Here is a 16,702-nt window from a genome sequence, read left to right as displayed (position 1 = left end):
ATACAGACAGACAGACATTTTCCAAAAATGATCGAAATGAACTCAGCACACCTCAAAACGTTCGAATCCGTCAAAATTCGAAATTCGAAAATTTGCACGAATCCAATACTTTCTTCTATATATTAGATATAGAAGAAAGTAAAAAAAAATCAACACCTCTTGGAGCGATCGGCGTCAAAATAGAACCAAAGCCTGTTTACATATGGATTCACATATATTCCAAATTTCAACCAGAACGTAGCATTACTTCTTGAGATAGGGCACTCAAAATGGAAAAAAAGAACGGGTGATTGCGCTACCCCCCTTTTAGCTGTTGACACAAAAATAAAATCAGTTCTTATACCCTCTAAGGGCTACTTGCCGATAAATTTTTCTTTCATTCCGTTCATTATTTCTTGAGAAACAGCAGTCACAATTGACGACAAAAAACGTTCTACAGCTCAACCCCCGTTTGAGTTATTGACACCAAAATTGAATCAGCACCTGTTCCTGTTAATACCAACATATGGACCAAATTTTGTTTGATTCCGCCAGTAACTTCCTGAGGAATAGCAAGCACGCGTAACTCGAAAAACGTCCCATTGCTCCACCCCCCTTGGAGGAATTCGCGCCAAAAACTAATGGGCACAAGTTCACATAGGGGCACATATGTGTACCAAATTTCGTTCGATTTCATGCGGTAGTTTTTGTTGTAGAGCGGCCACAAAAAACTGGTCACACACAGACGTGACACACATACACACACACATACACACACACATACAGACAGACAGACATTTTCCAAAAATGATCGAAATGGACTCAGCACACCTCAAAACGTTCGAATCCGTCAAAATTCGAAATTCGAAAATTTGCACGAATCCAATACTTTCTTCTATATATTAGATATAGAAGAAAGTAATGAGCAACTCGCCCTTTAAGATATACCTGTAGACCAAATTTTGTCTTAACCCTTGTACAGTAGACCCTCGTTTTACGCGGGGGTTATGTTCCACGGAAATGCTGCGTAAATCAAAACCGCGTAAATTGAGACCTAATTTTAGTGTCAAAATAGGGATTAGGTTCCGTAGATAAAAAAATACTTCATTCTAATGATGACTAATTTTATAATAAGTTTAATGTGTACTTATATCGAATTTTATGCATAATATGCATAAAGAAAACAAACTAATTTCGTGTTCTGTTTATGAAGAAGAGCTGGCTATGATAGTCTTTTGGTAGTCATTAAGAATTTTTCCTCTAATTCTTTGCGGAGCATTAACGCATCCATGATCACTTGCGTCATTTCCTTGATAGAATCGTCCTTCACTAACAAATCAGAAAGATCATTTCTTTTGGTTGTGTGTCACCGGAGTCGGTATCCTCGTTGGTTTTGACCTCCTTTGTCACTCCTAAAAGCTCTTCTTCCAGTGAGTTCTGAACTGTGTGAGTTTAATCACTAAACTTCTGATGGAAAAAGCTCTGGAACCAATCGCATAAAATGTCTCCAAGGACCCAAGTTCGATTATTAGCACGCCAAAATGCAGTTAGTTACGTGTAATCTGCAATCTTTAGGAGCTTGGGTTTTGAAAGAGAGGAAAATGTTACCTGTTTGCATTGCCGCATCTGCGTAGAACCGAAACTCATCTGCGTAAATTAAAATAAAGGTGTCAAATCTTCAACCGCGTATAATCGAAACCGCGTAAAATAAACCCGCTTAAAACGAGGGTCTACTGTATTACTTTTTGAGATATATCACTCACAGATAATAAAAAAGAAAGGAAAAAAAACATTCGATCGCTCCACCCTTTATTGTCATTGGCCCCAAAATCTGTCCCCCTGCTGCTCCCTAACATTTGACTTGATTCCGTTCATCATTTTTTGAGCAATGACAGTCACGTATATCGATGAAAACGTTCAGTTACTCCACTATCTTGAACGAATTGACGCAAAAAACCACGCAGCCATAAATCATATATGGGTACTTGCGGGTATCGTTCGAATTCTTACTACAGGTTTTGACGTAGAATGGCCCCAAAAAATCGGTCACATACAAACGCACAATATTCTTGAAGAAAAGTTTAAAATAATTTAGCGAACTTCAGAGCTGAACGCCGTCAGAACGTTTTACAGTTGGTAGACAGCGAGTCACAAGAAATTAGATAACGTAACGCTTGTATTCTATTTGTTTGCTGAAAAACAGCCGAGAGTTACGAATCAAAACGGAATAATCTTTTTAGTATTTATCAAGAAACTCAGTTAGTCCAGTCCCATTTTTAACGGAGACATTCATTAAAGGCAGTAATCATTTATTCTGCAAATTTGGTGTTAAACAGCATTTTTGTACATTTGCATTTTTCTTACCAACTGAATGAGAGAATTTTGGATCTACGACATTTTGGACAGGCGACATTTTGGCCCGGCGACATTTTGGACAGGCGACATTTCGGCCCGGTGACATTTTGGAGCGGCGACATTTTGAACCGACGACATTTTGGACCGGCGACATTTTGGACCGGCGACATTTTGGCTGCGACATTTTGGCCGCGACATTTTGACCCCAAACCATAAATAGCAAGATATGAAACATGTAAGTTGCAAAAATTTGTAACAAATTTAGTGCAGGATGTTTTTTAGCAAGAAACTTAATTTGACATACATTGGCATTCCTACTCCCTACACCCATCCCATTTGTGGTTTGTAGCCACACTTTTATAATTTTTCAAGGTTTTCAAGCACTAGAAAATGAAATTTATTTTTTTAGTATTTATTTATTTATTTATTTATTTATTTTTGGAACGAAACATGCTAATTTCCGCGAGTTAAGCGCCCCTAACAAAACGGGGCCCTAAGCTATAGCTTGCTTAGCTTGTACGTAAATCCAGGCCTATCTGCCAACGCCGAAATTCAAGAACTTCGACTGGCTTAGTAAACTATTAGTATAAATGGAACGAAATTTTCTTATATAGCTCGCTATCGCATGCTCTCTTAGTGACTAAAAATTCAAGCTTCTAGTTTTATCCGCAACAAAGTTACAGCGGAGTCAAAAGTGCCATGAGTTGCTTCGAAAAAAGGGCGGTAAGACAGCATTTGTTTGACTCGTCTTGGCTTGCTTTTGCTCGACTTAGCGGGAGTGCTGTCGAGCCCCCAGATTTTCCTCTATTTTCAAATAAAAAAAAGAATACATAGCACTTATTAAGAAGTGGCGAGAAATTTTTCCTGGCTGCATTTTCATTCCTTCAATTTGTGAAGGGGAAAAAAAATTCAATTCTCACTAAGCATACTTTAAAAAGGCAATCAAACGTGAATAACAAATGACATATTAAACAACAAACTTTTTTTTTAACTTGATAGTGGGGATGCAATTTTTTTTTTAGCTCCTTTCAAGAAAAAAAAAGTAAAGAAGTGGATGTATTTTTTCTGGTTTTCAAGAGCTGAGAAAATCGATTAATTAGCACAGATCTTTCCAAACATAAAACGTCGAGATTTCATTGTTTTATTGGGGGATATATCGGTAACTTATTATTGGTGAAGAAATAAACGTTACGTAAGTCAAGGTGAAAATGAATCTAGTCATGAAATTTAGTTTCTAATTACGAAGAGTTCTCAAAATAAATTGAACTTTCCACCAGAGTTAAGTTCTAGATTTAAGAAAAAACTTCTCGATAATGAGGTTTTTCTTTTTCGAAAAAGAACATGTAGAAATAGGAATCTTTTCAAAATTGGATTCACAGATTTTTTTCGAGATCTATAAGTTAAAATTCTTATGAAAGAAACTCGAAATCTTTTGTGTAACTAAATGAGCGCAAATGAACAATTTTAAACAATGATTTGTGCTAAAATATAATTAAAACTAAAAGTACCTATATGGTAAAAAAAAATTTTTTTAAACGTTTTTAACTTGATAACTAAAATCGAGAAAGCCTCAAAAAATTGTATTATTTGAAAAATTCAAAAGCCCAAAACCCACAAATCTATGCTTACTTGCGTTCAGTCTTGAAATTTATTTGTTAACTTTCTTAACGGTTGATCCTTCCCCCTCCCCTCAGTTTCACGGACACTTAAAATTTTCTCCCCCCCCCCTCTTAATATATCAAAAGAAAGAAAAACAGGGAGAAGGAAAATTTTGTGTCGTCGAAACGGCAAGGACACCTTGTTAGCTATTACTGTTATTCATTTTAGGTTTTAGCAAAGATAAAGAAACTTCTCCCACCCACTAACGACACATCAAGAATAATAAAAGCTAATCTTCTTCACTAATAATAAAGCTGAAAGTCGCTCTGTCTGGATATCTGTCAAGATCTTTGTGACGCGCATAGCGCCTAGACCGTTCGGCCAATTTTCATGAAATTTGGTACAGAATTAGTTTATAGCGTGTGTGTATTCACCTCGAAGCGATTTTTCAAAAATTCGATTTTGTTCTTTTTCTATTCCAATTTTAAGAACATTTTCCCGAGCAAAATTATCATAAGATGGACGAGTAAATTACCAAGTTTTCATAACGTGGAATTGTAACATGGGTAAGCCTATTGGCGAGAAATTCACCATACATTATTTGTAAATATAAAGGCGAACCAAAACACCTTTTATTTTTCTACTACGGGCAAAGCCGTGCGGGTACCACTAATTACTAATAATAAAGCTGAAAGTCTCTCTGTCTGGATATCTGTCAGGATCTCTGTAACGCGCATAGCGCCTAGATTGTTCAGCCGATTTTTATGAAATTTGGCACAGAATGTTTGTAGCATGGGAGTGCGCGATTTTTCGAAAATTCGATTTTGTTCTTTTTCTATTCCAATTTTAAGAAAATTTTCCCGAGCAAAATTATTATAAGGTGGACGAGTAAATTACCAAGTTATCATAACGTGGAACCGTAACATGGGCAGGCCAATTGGCGAGAAAATCACCATACATTCGTAAATATACCAGGCGACCCAAAGGACCTTTTAAATTTCTACTACGGGAAAAGCCGTGCGGGTACCACTAGCATAAATTAAAGTGAATAAAGCACAAATTATGAAGAATATGCTGCAAATAGCTATTTCGGGTGTTCACTCGTGGCTTTTTTGTTATGTGTTGAGCACTTTCGTACTAATGAAGAAGCTCCATTGTAGTCTTGAAGCAGCATTTTCTTGGCCCTGTCCAAGGGACAAAAACTCAATGGGGTGCAAATTGAAAGCAAAATTAATAAACAGTTCGTTGAAAAAGCAAGGAAGCAACGTAAGTTACTGAAGATGGAAAATTTAACTGAAACGGATTGCATCTTACCCGCTTAGCAGGAAAAAGAAAGCAATGGAGGGAGGGGGGGGATTCTGAGTTGGGAGAGAGAAAAAATCTTCCGTTGACCACGGCGGTGGAGGCATCCCGCGAAAAGGATTTTGCCATAATTCAAAGAAAGAGACGCAACATCATGACTGTATGTCTGATTTTAAAACTGACAAAACAGTTTCAAATACAAAACAAAATTACATTTTGTGATTATGTATTAATGAATTTATGATCTCATATCGCTTTTAGACACTTTTTGTATATGTATTTTGAATAAAGTCAACACAAAAATTCAAATGTCGAATGTACAGTAGTTGTCCACCTTATTACAGTTATCTGTCATGAGATCGTACAACTATTGACTATATGAAAAAGATAAGTAAAATAAACGTGAATGAAATAACTAGAAATTTCTTTACACGCAGAAAAATTCTGAAATAGATAATTGATCTCATGCAAAAATTCCATCTCATTCCGACCTGGGTATAACCAGAAAACAACATTTCATGCTTAAAGGTTGAAAAAAAAAATATTGAATGGATGGTTGTGCAATATGGTCCGCATTTACAAAAACTTGCGCCTCAAAATGACGTAACTTTTGATCTTTATCTCACAGATTTAACCGTTAGATTACAAAACATGTTATATCCAGCTAAGGTGATGAAAAATCCAAAGCTTATAATTGTACAAAAATGCTGTAAATAGCTTGTCTGAAGTGGGAATTAGAAGAGTGGCTTTATTGGAACTGTAACATGAGCAAATAAATATTTAGCTTAGATTTTTCCAGAAAACAAAGTCAGTTTTTAAGACTACTTTTGAAAAAGACATCGAAATATTGAAACAAGTTTATGTTGTTAAAAATGATATCCAATAACTTTTTCCTTTTTTTTTGAGCAATCACGATTGCTTATTGACTGTTTTGATGTCCTATCATTTTATTTTCCCACCAGCACCCTCTGCCAGCACCACCGTCGCGTCCACCGGCCTCACGATGCTGCTCCTCTTGCGAAAACCGTCTCCAGGTTTTGTCCATATCCCTACACACGCACTCCTACACACATACACACACTCATGCCTGCGCAAAGACACAAACACATACTCCTACACACATACACACACACTCATGCCTGCACACAGACACAAACACATATGCCTACATACACACACACGCACTCATGCCTGCACACAGACACAAACACATATGCCTACATACACACACACACACGAACGCCTACACACAGTACTGCATACACAACACGCACACACATGCATACATACACACACGCACCCGCACACATGCGCCTACACAAACACACACACACATACGCTCGTGATTGCGAAAAACATAATTTGAATTCAAGATGCCAAAAATTCAAATTAGTAATATAATTTTATTTTATTTTATTTTTTATTTTTTTTTTTTTTTTGGATTAGTGGAATGTTTTTTGAGCAACTACGAAGTGCTTATTATCCTGACTTGTAAAGTAGATGTTGCTCAAATTTTTCAGATTGCCATGATTACTTTAATTTTTCATGACGACTTTAATATGGGGGGGATTAAGAGTTTTTTCAGGAAATCATCAACATAGATGAACTTAAAAAGTAAAACTTCATCTAAACAGCAAATTTCCAGGTTATTAGTTCCCATCATTTAAGATTGATAAGAAATAAAAATTCATAACGTTATAATCTGTAAATAAACTTTATGATAAATGTATTGGTGGCTGTCGACCATAAAATCTTTATTACCGCAATCACCATTTCTTTTTGGATACGCCTCGTATTCTCTACTCTACAAAATCATTAGTCATAAAAGGACTGGTACAAGTTTCTTGGCCATTTCCCTTCCATTCTATATGTAGAAACAAGAAACTCAACGAGTAGGGTCCTATCGGAGTTCGTGATGGCGAAAAACTTAATTTGAATTCAAGATGTCAAAAATTCAAATGAATGTTGGATGTTCTATATTACTGTACATCAAGGTATGTGAAAGATTTAAATCTCTTATTTATACATGCCGGTTAAAAACGAATTTCACTTAATTACTTTTACTAATATTTCTTTCCTTGCAACTTTTAGAAATCCCAAGAAATAGCGAAACTCTAAGCGATCCACGGAATTGATCTGCATTTAAGTGGCATTAGCGCCTGCTCTGCTTGGGAATATCTTTCTTAATTACATGTTCTACATGAGAAGTAAGCAAGCAGCGATGTCTTCTCCACTAAATACGTCAATTAAAGGCTCTAAAAACACGGGATCCTAAAACGCCCTCCTTACTCCTGGGACGTTTGATGAAGAGTACTTGTCATGTTGCCATTTCCTCCGCCAGGAAAGTTTACGAAGGCGTCCACAAGGAATGCCTTCACAAATTTATCTGAAAATACTTTACAACACCTGGTGAAATTTAAAAGCTTCAAGAAATTAACCGTGCTTTTAACTGTGAATAGTAATCTATTCTCTCGGCACTTCAGAATAGCATTTTTCATTGGAGAACATGTGGTATTAGTTATCTTTTTCAAAATGCTGATTCATTTAGGAATTATGGTTATTTTTATTTTATTTATTTATTTATTTTTTAATGTATTAGTTTTTCTCGAGTTTTAGGTTTAACTACTAATCAATTTTGGAAAACTTAAGATAAACATTTAATGACCAAGTGAAGTATAGAAGTACTTACTGAATTTGTTAAACGTTAAAAATTACTTCACAAAAGCTTCGCCGTTTTACTTTCTTCTATGTCTTGTGCAAACATATAAACAGGATTTTTAGCGAAGTTAACACTTTTGTATTTATTACATTTCTCCATTTTGTAAATACCTAATAATCAGAAAAAAATCTGGTAATCTGAAGAGGAAGCTCACTTGAGGGGGGGGGCAGTGCACATAAAGTTCCTGTTTGTGCGCATTGCTGTTCTGTTGTTCAAAGGAAGTTAGGAAGAAAAAACGCAGATTGCACTCAAAACAGTTATAGCAGAAAATTTGAAAGAGATGGAATCATGGTTTGGCACCATGATTTGAGTATATTTTAATTTCATTGAGGGTTTTTTTTATGAGACGGTACAAATCCGAGCTAACTGTTTATCAAATATCTTGGCAAAATTATGTACTTAGGGTAAATGACTTTGGAGATTTTCAAAATAGCACCTCTCAAGTCCCTCAGCCCAATTTGTTTTCACCAATATTTTAGTCACCAACAGTGAATTTTAAGTGCATTTAAGTTTTCAAAGGGTTTTTTCTTAAGGACCTGCGATTGCTGCCCCCCCCCCCCCCCCATCATATCGAAGTTTTATTGTTACATTACTCAGCCTTTAGCTTTTTTACTTTCTTATACCTATATTTATGAACTTTTTAAATTTATTTATTTTATTTTTGATGTTTCTCGAATTGGTAAGTCAAGAAACTTTAAACTTGATTATAGTGTAACAAAAATGAAGGTTTCGATATTATTGAAAAAATATTTTATGTGTGTATATATTTTTTGAAAGCAATTGAATTTAGCTATCATGACTATGATAGTTTTAGTATGCCCATAACTAAGCAAGTGTGACCATAACTAGTAACACCAGTTATTTCGAAAGAAACATATAAAGCCCTAGTGGAAAATTAATGACATTTTCAGCTACATAAGTTTTAAAGTGCTGACACCGTAAGAGTTACGTCTTTTCCATGAACTGGAACAGCAACATCACAGCTACACAACAACAATAAAAATTTTGCAGAACCCTTAACCATGCCCATACCTAATCATTTACCCCATATCGTTGATGCAAATTGAATCAAAGTCAAAATGTTTTTTTTTTTCCAGAACTGTGTCATGTTATCGGTTTACTAGCTAAAATCTACTGCAAACTGATGTCTATAAATAAATTATTACTTTATTTTATAAGAGAGTTTAAAGTAACAAATATAAAATCACATCCTTATGCATGAAAATTATGTCAGAAATGTATACGTAGCTCAAAGATTTGCCAGAAAAGATAATGATAAATCTCTATACAGAAATTTATTGCTTACCTCTGAGACTCAAAGCATCGAAATTGAAAACATTATTTGAAGCTCAGAAAAATCCTCCAACACCCAAGACCGCCGTTTGGGAGGGGTAACCAGTACCGGGGCCCTAAGCTTTCAGGGGCCCCTACGGTCATGAAATCGTTTTTCCAATAACAATGTTAAAAATTTCAACGAAGAAAATTAAGCTATTTCAGGGGAGATTTATTCAGTTTCTGAATTTCTCAGAAAAAGCGAGATTTGATATTACTCAAGAATTAATAAATTCCCTTGAAAGACACAGAATTCCATTAGAAGATTGCATAGGACAAGTGTTTGACAGTGGGTCGAACATGAAGGATGTTGTGAAAAGAGTCAAAAGACGAATAAACGAAAATCCACTTTATCTATTTTCACCTTATGGGGCCCATTCATTAAATTTAATTGGACGAAATGCTGCAAAGCATTTTCTCTTAAAGCATTACCAGAAACGCGCTGGAGTTAATATACCACACTTATCTCAAACATGGCAACTTCAAATTAGTTTTTTAATTTACATTAAAAATTCAGTTATAAGCAACGAAACAATGCAATATCACAAATGAATACAATTTTAAACAGTTCATTTTGAAGTTACTAAGTGTACATGATTGAGAGGAAATGAAGTGACGGTATAAAAATATGCAATGGCGGGGGTCATGGGGAAGAGCCAGGAATTAAAATTGGTACCGGGCCCCATTGCTGATAGCGGCGGCCCTACCAACGCCCGAAAATAGTTGACTGAAATACAAAGTCATCGTAAGTTGTCTGAAAAGTAAGTCAAAATTCCTTTGAAATACTTAAAATACTGGAAACAAGAATAAAAACCTATAATTTTCCTTTTGACTCTGAAAATAAAATTTGTCAACAATAGTTTCAGTTCTTTTTCTCCTTCATTCATACACGTTAAGCTGTGGCTTTAAATAACGTAAAAACATTTTGCGTCGAACAATTTAATCCATATAGCTTATGCTAAACATTAACTACTTTAACTTCGAATATTTGCAACTATGTCTTTAAAAATGACATGAATTTCGCGAAAAGCACAGTTCCTCAATTTTGAAATGCGTCCAAGAATAATATCGTTTATCAAAAAGAATCAAACGTCCCTTTTCACTCAGTAATGTCAGAAGTATTTTAAACTGTCATAGTTGAGAAATAAGAAACACTTTCAAGTATTATCTGTGAAGAAAATGAGCATTTTTATCATTTTTTGCTTACTGTTGCTTCTTTTGGCAGAATTCCCGGCGACGCTGTGACATTGTTGCAGACGGATCAAAAAGAAAAGCTTTTGTTTGCAGAAGGAGTTTCTAGACGGCATAACATATCACTAGAATTAGTGATTCAATCTTCGTCCCTTATTACAATGATATTAATACCACGAAATCTGGCATCCTTAGGAATTCAATTTTTATGCTAAAATATCTAAAAACAGCTCATAAAGAGAGCGTACTTAAACAGAAATGTTGCCAAAGAGCCATAATTAAAACGCGAAACGTCTTTCAAGGAAATAATTATAACAGACCAGTGTATTATAAAATTGTAGTAATTAAGAGTTTGCTCTTTAAAAAAAAAACATGAAATTCAGATGGTTTTGCTGAAAACTAAATCAGTTTTGACAGCATAAATATTCTTTAATATACGAAGTTGAATAGCTTATGAACTAACATTCCTGTTACCAGTATAACCTCTTACCAAAGAAGAACTAATAACCTCATATGAGGCAATGAGCAGCAAGGGGATGTAAATGGACATTTTCAAGTTTTGAGTAAAACGCGTTTAAAGATAAGGTCCTAGGTAGACTTTCATTGAAAAATTTTCTAAATCATGCTGTATAACAGAATCTACCAGGGCTAATAATACTATCTAGTGCCCTAAGACAGAGGAGATGTTCACCTACCATTCGTGTACTGGTTATCTCCAAATGTTTAATTTTGCCACTTATATCCCTTTGCTTATCACTGCCTCATACGTTTTCTTAAGAAAATAATGAATAATTATCAGAAATAGTTTGATAATGTTTATAGTAACGATTTCATGCTGCTCGAAATAATTTTAAGATATTTCCTAGAACTACATTGTACCTCTTAATGTTTCGTAAACGATTCAGATTTGAATATTTGGCAGACACCGCTTGCTTGCTAATTAGGAACGCATGTTTCTTAGTAATTACATTGTTAGGAAGCGTATTTGCTGGTAGCATTGTACTAAGAATTTTTACTTTGTAAAATTAATTCCTTTCCGCAAACCTCCCCCCTATCAATAAATATCTGATTATTTGCTTGAATGTAATACGATCAAATATCTTTTGATGAATTTAAACACTATATGGTACAAAATTCAATCACCCCAGAACAGATCCTCTAAAAATCCTCTAATTTTGCAAATTTCGTATCACACTAGAGCTGAGAAAAGCTAGTGGAAGAGGAAATGTATTCGAAGTTTATACAGGAGTAGAAATTTAGGTAACATTTAAGTTGGAAAATTAATTATTAAAAATCTAAGGATCACTTAAATTTATTTAGCTACCGAGTAAAAATATTTAGCAAACAACTATCAAAACAAAAAAAATATTGCTGCGGATGTGAGATCACGATCGCAAACCTCAAAGTCAGACTATAGCTTGACCACGAAAAGGCGAAGGATGACCTTGAAGCAAATACATCATTTGTATGATTTGTAATAGGTTGTTTGCTATTATTTTGTAATAGATAGGATCACCATGCCTCTTACTATTCGATGCTTTCTGGTAAATTCCACCTATTACAAATGATACAAATGATGTTTCGCTTCAAGGTCATCCGCCTTCTTTTCACGGTCAAGCTTTAGCGCAAGTTCAAAGATTGCAATTTTCAGTTTATTAGTGAATTTTATGTAGAATCCTATTCCGCATCGAGACATTTGAACGTAATTCTGAAAAAAAAAAAATCCTTCCCTTTTGAAAAAAAAATCGCCTGTAAATAAAATTATTTACCGGCGTTAAAAGAGTGCAAGTCTTATCTTTTGCATGCACCAGGCAAACGTTTTCTCTCTCTCCTGTAAAGTAGCGATTATATGTGACTTGTCAGTCTGGCTCTGATTTACAGAATTCTGTCCCTCACTATGTATCTGTATCGTAGTAGTATTTGTCATATTGAATGTGAGTTCATAAACGGATTCTGTGTGACCAAGTACACGCACTCGAAGTACTCGTTGCAAATCAATAGAAGTTGATACTTCATATTGTGATGCATAATGTTTCTTTACATTGGACATATCACAATTAAAAGCCAAAGTTTAAAATTGCGGGAATAAAGTGCAAATAATGTGCACAAAAATGTCTCATTTGTGCGAATGAATTGAGCGCAGAATAAGAGCTTTATACAGCCGAATATTATTAAAACATAAATGTATGTATCTATGTCACTCAATTTTTTTTCCGAACACCAGAGCGTTGACGATCGAACTAGGTATCAATAGATTCGTAATTTTTCTGACATGGTTGGGCAGTTTTTGCTTTTATACTACAATTAGAGGTGATATTTAAAAAGTAATTCTCTAGAGTGTTTATCTCCTTCGACCCTATGCAAAAAAAGCTTTTTTTACGGCTTATGTTTTCTCTCTTTTTCTGCTTTAAAGCGGAAGTGATTGGAAGTGATTCGAGTTAATGGTAAGGAAGAGGCAAGCGGTGGATTCGGAATGGAATGGTTCTAGAGGTTCGACGCGGTGAGAATTAAGGTACTGCTTATTAATTAATGTACCGTCGTATTTGGCAAGAAAGCTGTAGTCCTTCAAGTACACCACCAAATGTGGTTTACACCTACCCGCAGCAGGTGGGTTGAACAAGCCACTATAAGCGACGAAACTGATGTCAGGAAGAGGGTGAAACCTGTGAAGTACACAGCCGAAGGTGGTGTACACAAATCCGCCGCAGGCAGCGGGCCAATATATAGCCGCCTTGATGGCTAGTACATACCTATTAGCTGTTGCGAATTGAAATATCAAGAAATTATATATATCGATAAAAATCATCATGTAATTTCTTCAAGAAAGTAACGTGAGCATTCTGAATGTTGTATTTTGTAACGTTTTATAGACATGTACAAGTACAAATAACCTGCAGCATGACTGAAAGACTTGAAAGCAAATGCAACATGCCAAGTAAGTTAAATTGTAAAAACTAGTTTTAGCTTGATTTTTTTTTCTTTACTTCACTTAGTTATAGTAGCATTTTCAGAAATATGTTGCAAAGTTGATATAAAAAAAGTAAAGGAAAACGTCGAACCCCGGTATAGTGAACCGGGGATATAGCGATCCCCCCGGTTATAGCAAGCCTTTCGAATGGTCTGAACTGAAGTCCTATGCCATTAATGCAATTTCGAGCGCTAGTAACGATCCCCAAATGCTAGAAAACTGTCTATAGCGATCAAAAATTTTCTAAAATTTCAAGCTTTTCATCAGCTGGTAAGAAATAAGAAAAACATCCTTTCATTAGAACGAACATGACTTAAAAAGTGGATTTACTTCTTCAAACAAATATAATTGGACAGAATTTTTGACTTTGAACATGTGCAAATAAACTTTCTGGTTTCATGAGCTTCTGTATTTTCTGATCGAGCCAAAAACCTTTCACAAGAACAACTTCACTGTGAACTCATTTTCTGATATTGATGAAGAAACAGAAAAGATGATGAACCTTCCATTTCAGCTCCAAAAGCAGCTGTCAATGCTTTGAACTTTTTTTTTTTTTTTTTTTGCAACTGAGATTTATAGATCAACATGTTGCGGAATATATTTCGCTTTATTGTCCTAAGTACTAATGGAAATATCGTATAAGTAGGATGTTCATTATGGAAGTAATTGAGTGAATTCAGAAATTTTTGAAAAATCGGATGTAGCGAACCCTCGGCTATAGCGATTTCTCAAGTCGGTCAGTTGAGGGTCCGTTATAACCGGGTTTGATTGTAGCACGAGATGGAGTACAGCGGCGTGCAGTGGGACAGAGGATCTAGTGGGACAGATGGAATTTTTTCTATGACTCAAATTCTAAAATAATAGGAAAATATACCATATTTTAGTTGACCTTTTTTTCAACACCGTGGATATTATCCACCGCCATATTTTATCTTGTACGGATAGCTCTTTTTACTTCTCCTATTACTGTTGTAAGATAGATGAATTACCAAAGTGCTTAGTTGTATACAGAGACATAAGAAAAGTCCAAGGAGAAAACCACAGTGTCATTGGCGAGATGAGATTACAATTTCTGACTTGTCCCCTCCCTTGCGTGGATAAAATTTTGACAGAACTAGTGATATACAATTGCGTGTAAAAAAATTCCCGAAATAGAGAAAGGTGTAATTTTAGTTGCAAATTGCAGCAACAATTGTATTTCAACATGTTCCACTTAACTACAAATTAAAAAATCTCGCCCTTTGTTTACCTCCCCTTAATCTACTGAGCATTATTCACGTAAGTTTTTCACAAATCGATGCGTATTATAATATATACAAATCAATCCAGAAATTTGAGCAAAATTACTCAAACATGGCAAATAAACATATGAATATGAGTAAATAAACTTCCAATATTTCCATCTAATTTCTATATTTAATTGCATAAGTATACTTTTATAACATTTTCTTCAAATAAATATCTATTATAATTATTCAAATAATACTCCTAACCCTTTTAAACACATATGAACAAAATTCCACAACATTTTCATGATTAAATTACCTTGCTTACCAACTTACGTTGCGTGTAACCTTTTAACTTGACCTTTTTTTAAGTATTTTACATTAAATTAATGCTTAAGTATTTTACAATTATTTTCCTCAACAGTATTTGCAGTAAATTATTTACGATATCACCATTTCTTAAGATGACAAGGCATAACTTTAAATTTCATAATTTTGAAATGCAATACAAGAAAAATGGCCGAAAATATGCTTTGGATAAAACATTTAGACTTTGGTATTTTGACATAACTATCTGCACTCTGTTTCGGCTGCCTTAAAAAGTGATGTGAAAAACAAACCAAAAATATCTGCAATTGCATTGTGTTACAAGTAATAAAGAAAGCATTTCCTTTTGTCGTTTATGGGTACAAAACTTAACATTGATAGGCAAATTTAAACACCCTTCCTCCTCCCCACCCTTTGTATAAAAAATGCAGTAGTATTCACACGAACAGAAACATTTCAAAATTGAATGAAATAAAAATAAAACGAATTAAACATTCAAGAAATTGCAGAATAATTAGAATAGTATTATGTATTTGCAAGCTCAAAAACTAATTCTTAAAGAAAAGTCTAACATATGCATGTTATTTTTAAAACACCGTACACACCTCCAAAATAACTAAAACCGAATAAATAGCGGCCGCTTTTACACCTAGTGATTCCTATCTTGTCAATATTCGAACACCGTAAATAAACTAGAGTTTAAAATAAATCGTTTGAGCATAGCTCTTTTTTTGGTCACTGAAATTAAATCCTTCAAAACATTTTACTAAGCATAAAACCCTCATATTGTTTACAAACGATCGATGCTTTAAAAAAAAATCAACATGAGTACACATTAAATATTTTCTAAAACTTTCACATCATGAATTTCTAATTTACAGACATTTTAAATTTTGTTCCACAAATAATTTTGTCACATACAAAATGCAAAATTTAATTTACAAATAATCAAATCGCCACAATCAAATGAGCAAAAAAAATAATCCACATAGGAATCACTCACCCCTGAAACTCGCTTTGACAATCCTCTCCGCACGATTCCTAAATCCTTGCGCGGAATGAACATGCAGAGATAGGGCCATGGCCGATTCTCATGGCCTCAGCGCCCGAAACTGTCCGAGAGCTGGGGCTCCGTGCCGGAGAGAGCAAAAAGCGCCGCCACCGGCAGAAATTGTAAATTAAGCGGATGGATCGATGCGAGCCTTGAAGCAACAGTCAGCCCCAGCTGGGCAAAAGACCTACAGGTATCAGAATAGGCAAGGATTAGAACAGAAAGGAAATGACATTTGTCTCCCAGAAAGGATTCCGAGTAATCTTGTGTGTTGCAAGTTACTCTTCTTCGAGTATTTATTTGAATGGCATTTCCGCATGTTTATTTACATGTTAGTTCGTGTTATTTGATGAAAATTAATTGCTTATATCTGTACCTTAATCCCAAAAGGACTTAATTCAGTTATGATAATTTTAAAGTAGAAAAGAAAAACTTTTTTCTGGCACATGCAAAAGATGGAACGCACGCTCTTTTAACCCTGGTAGAAAATTGGAAAGTATTTATTTTTAAAGGATCACGTTCACACGGCTCGATGCGGAATATGGAGCAAACTACACCTTCTTAAGGTACTCCGTAGCATTGGAGGGGTGAGTCAATCCTTTTGGTGGGTGGGAAGGGGCAAACGTGACTTTTACTTGCATGCGGCACCAAAA

The 16,702-nt window shown here is 34.9% G+C and overlaps 1 protein-coding gene across 1 annotated transcript in view; it reads right to left on the bottom strand.

Moving 5' to 3' along the window:
- LOC129234111 (otoferlin-like) overlaps positions 1-16,089 on the bottom strand; it is a 407,264-nt gene extending 391,175 nt beyond the window's left edge. Inside the window, exon 1 of the mRNA XM_054868003.1 lies at positions 16,002-16,089. Coding sequence (XP_054723978.1) covers positions 16,002-16,080 — 79 coding nt within the window. The 5' untranslated portion in view covers positions 16,081-16,089. The remainder of the gene's footprint in view (positions 1-16,001) is intronic.
- Positions 16,090-16,702: the final 613 nt, after the last annotated feature.

Source organism: Uloborus diversus, chromosome 1 (genome assembly GCF_026930045.1).
Source record: "Uloborus diversus isolate 005 chromosome 1, Udiv.v.3.1, whole genome shotgun sequence".
NCBI lineage: Eukaryota > Metazoa > Arthropoda > Arachnida > Araneae > Uloboridae > Uloborus > Uloborus diversus.
Note: the sequence above shows the minus strand (reverse complement) of the source record. Positions and strands in the feature narration are given on the sequence as shown.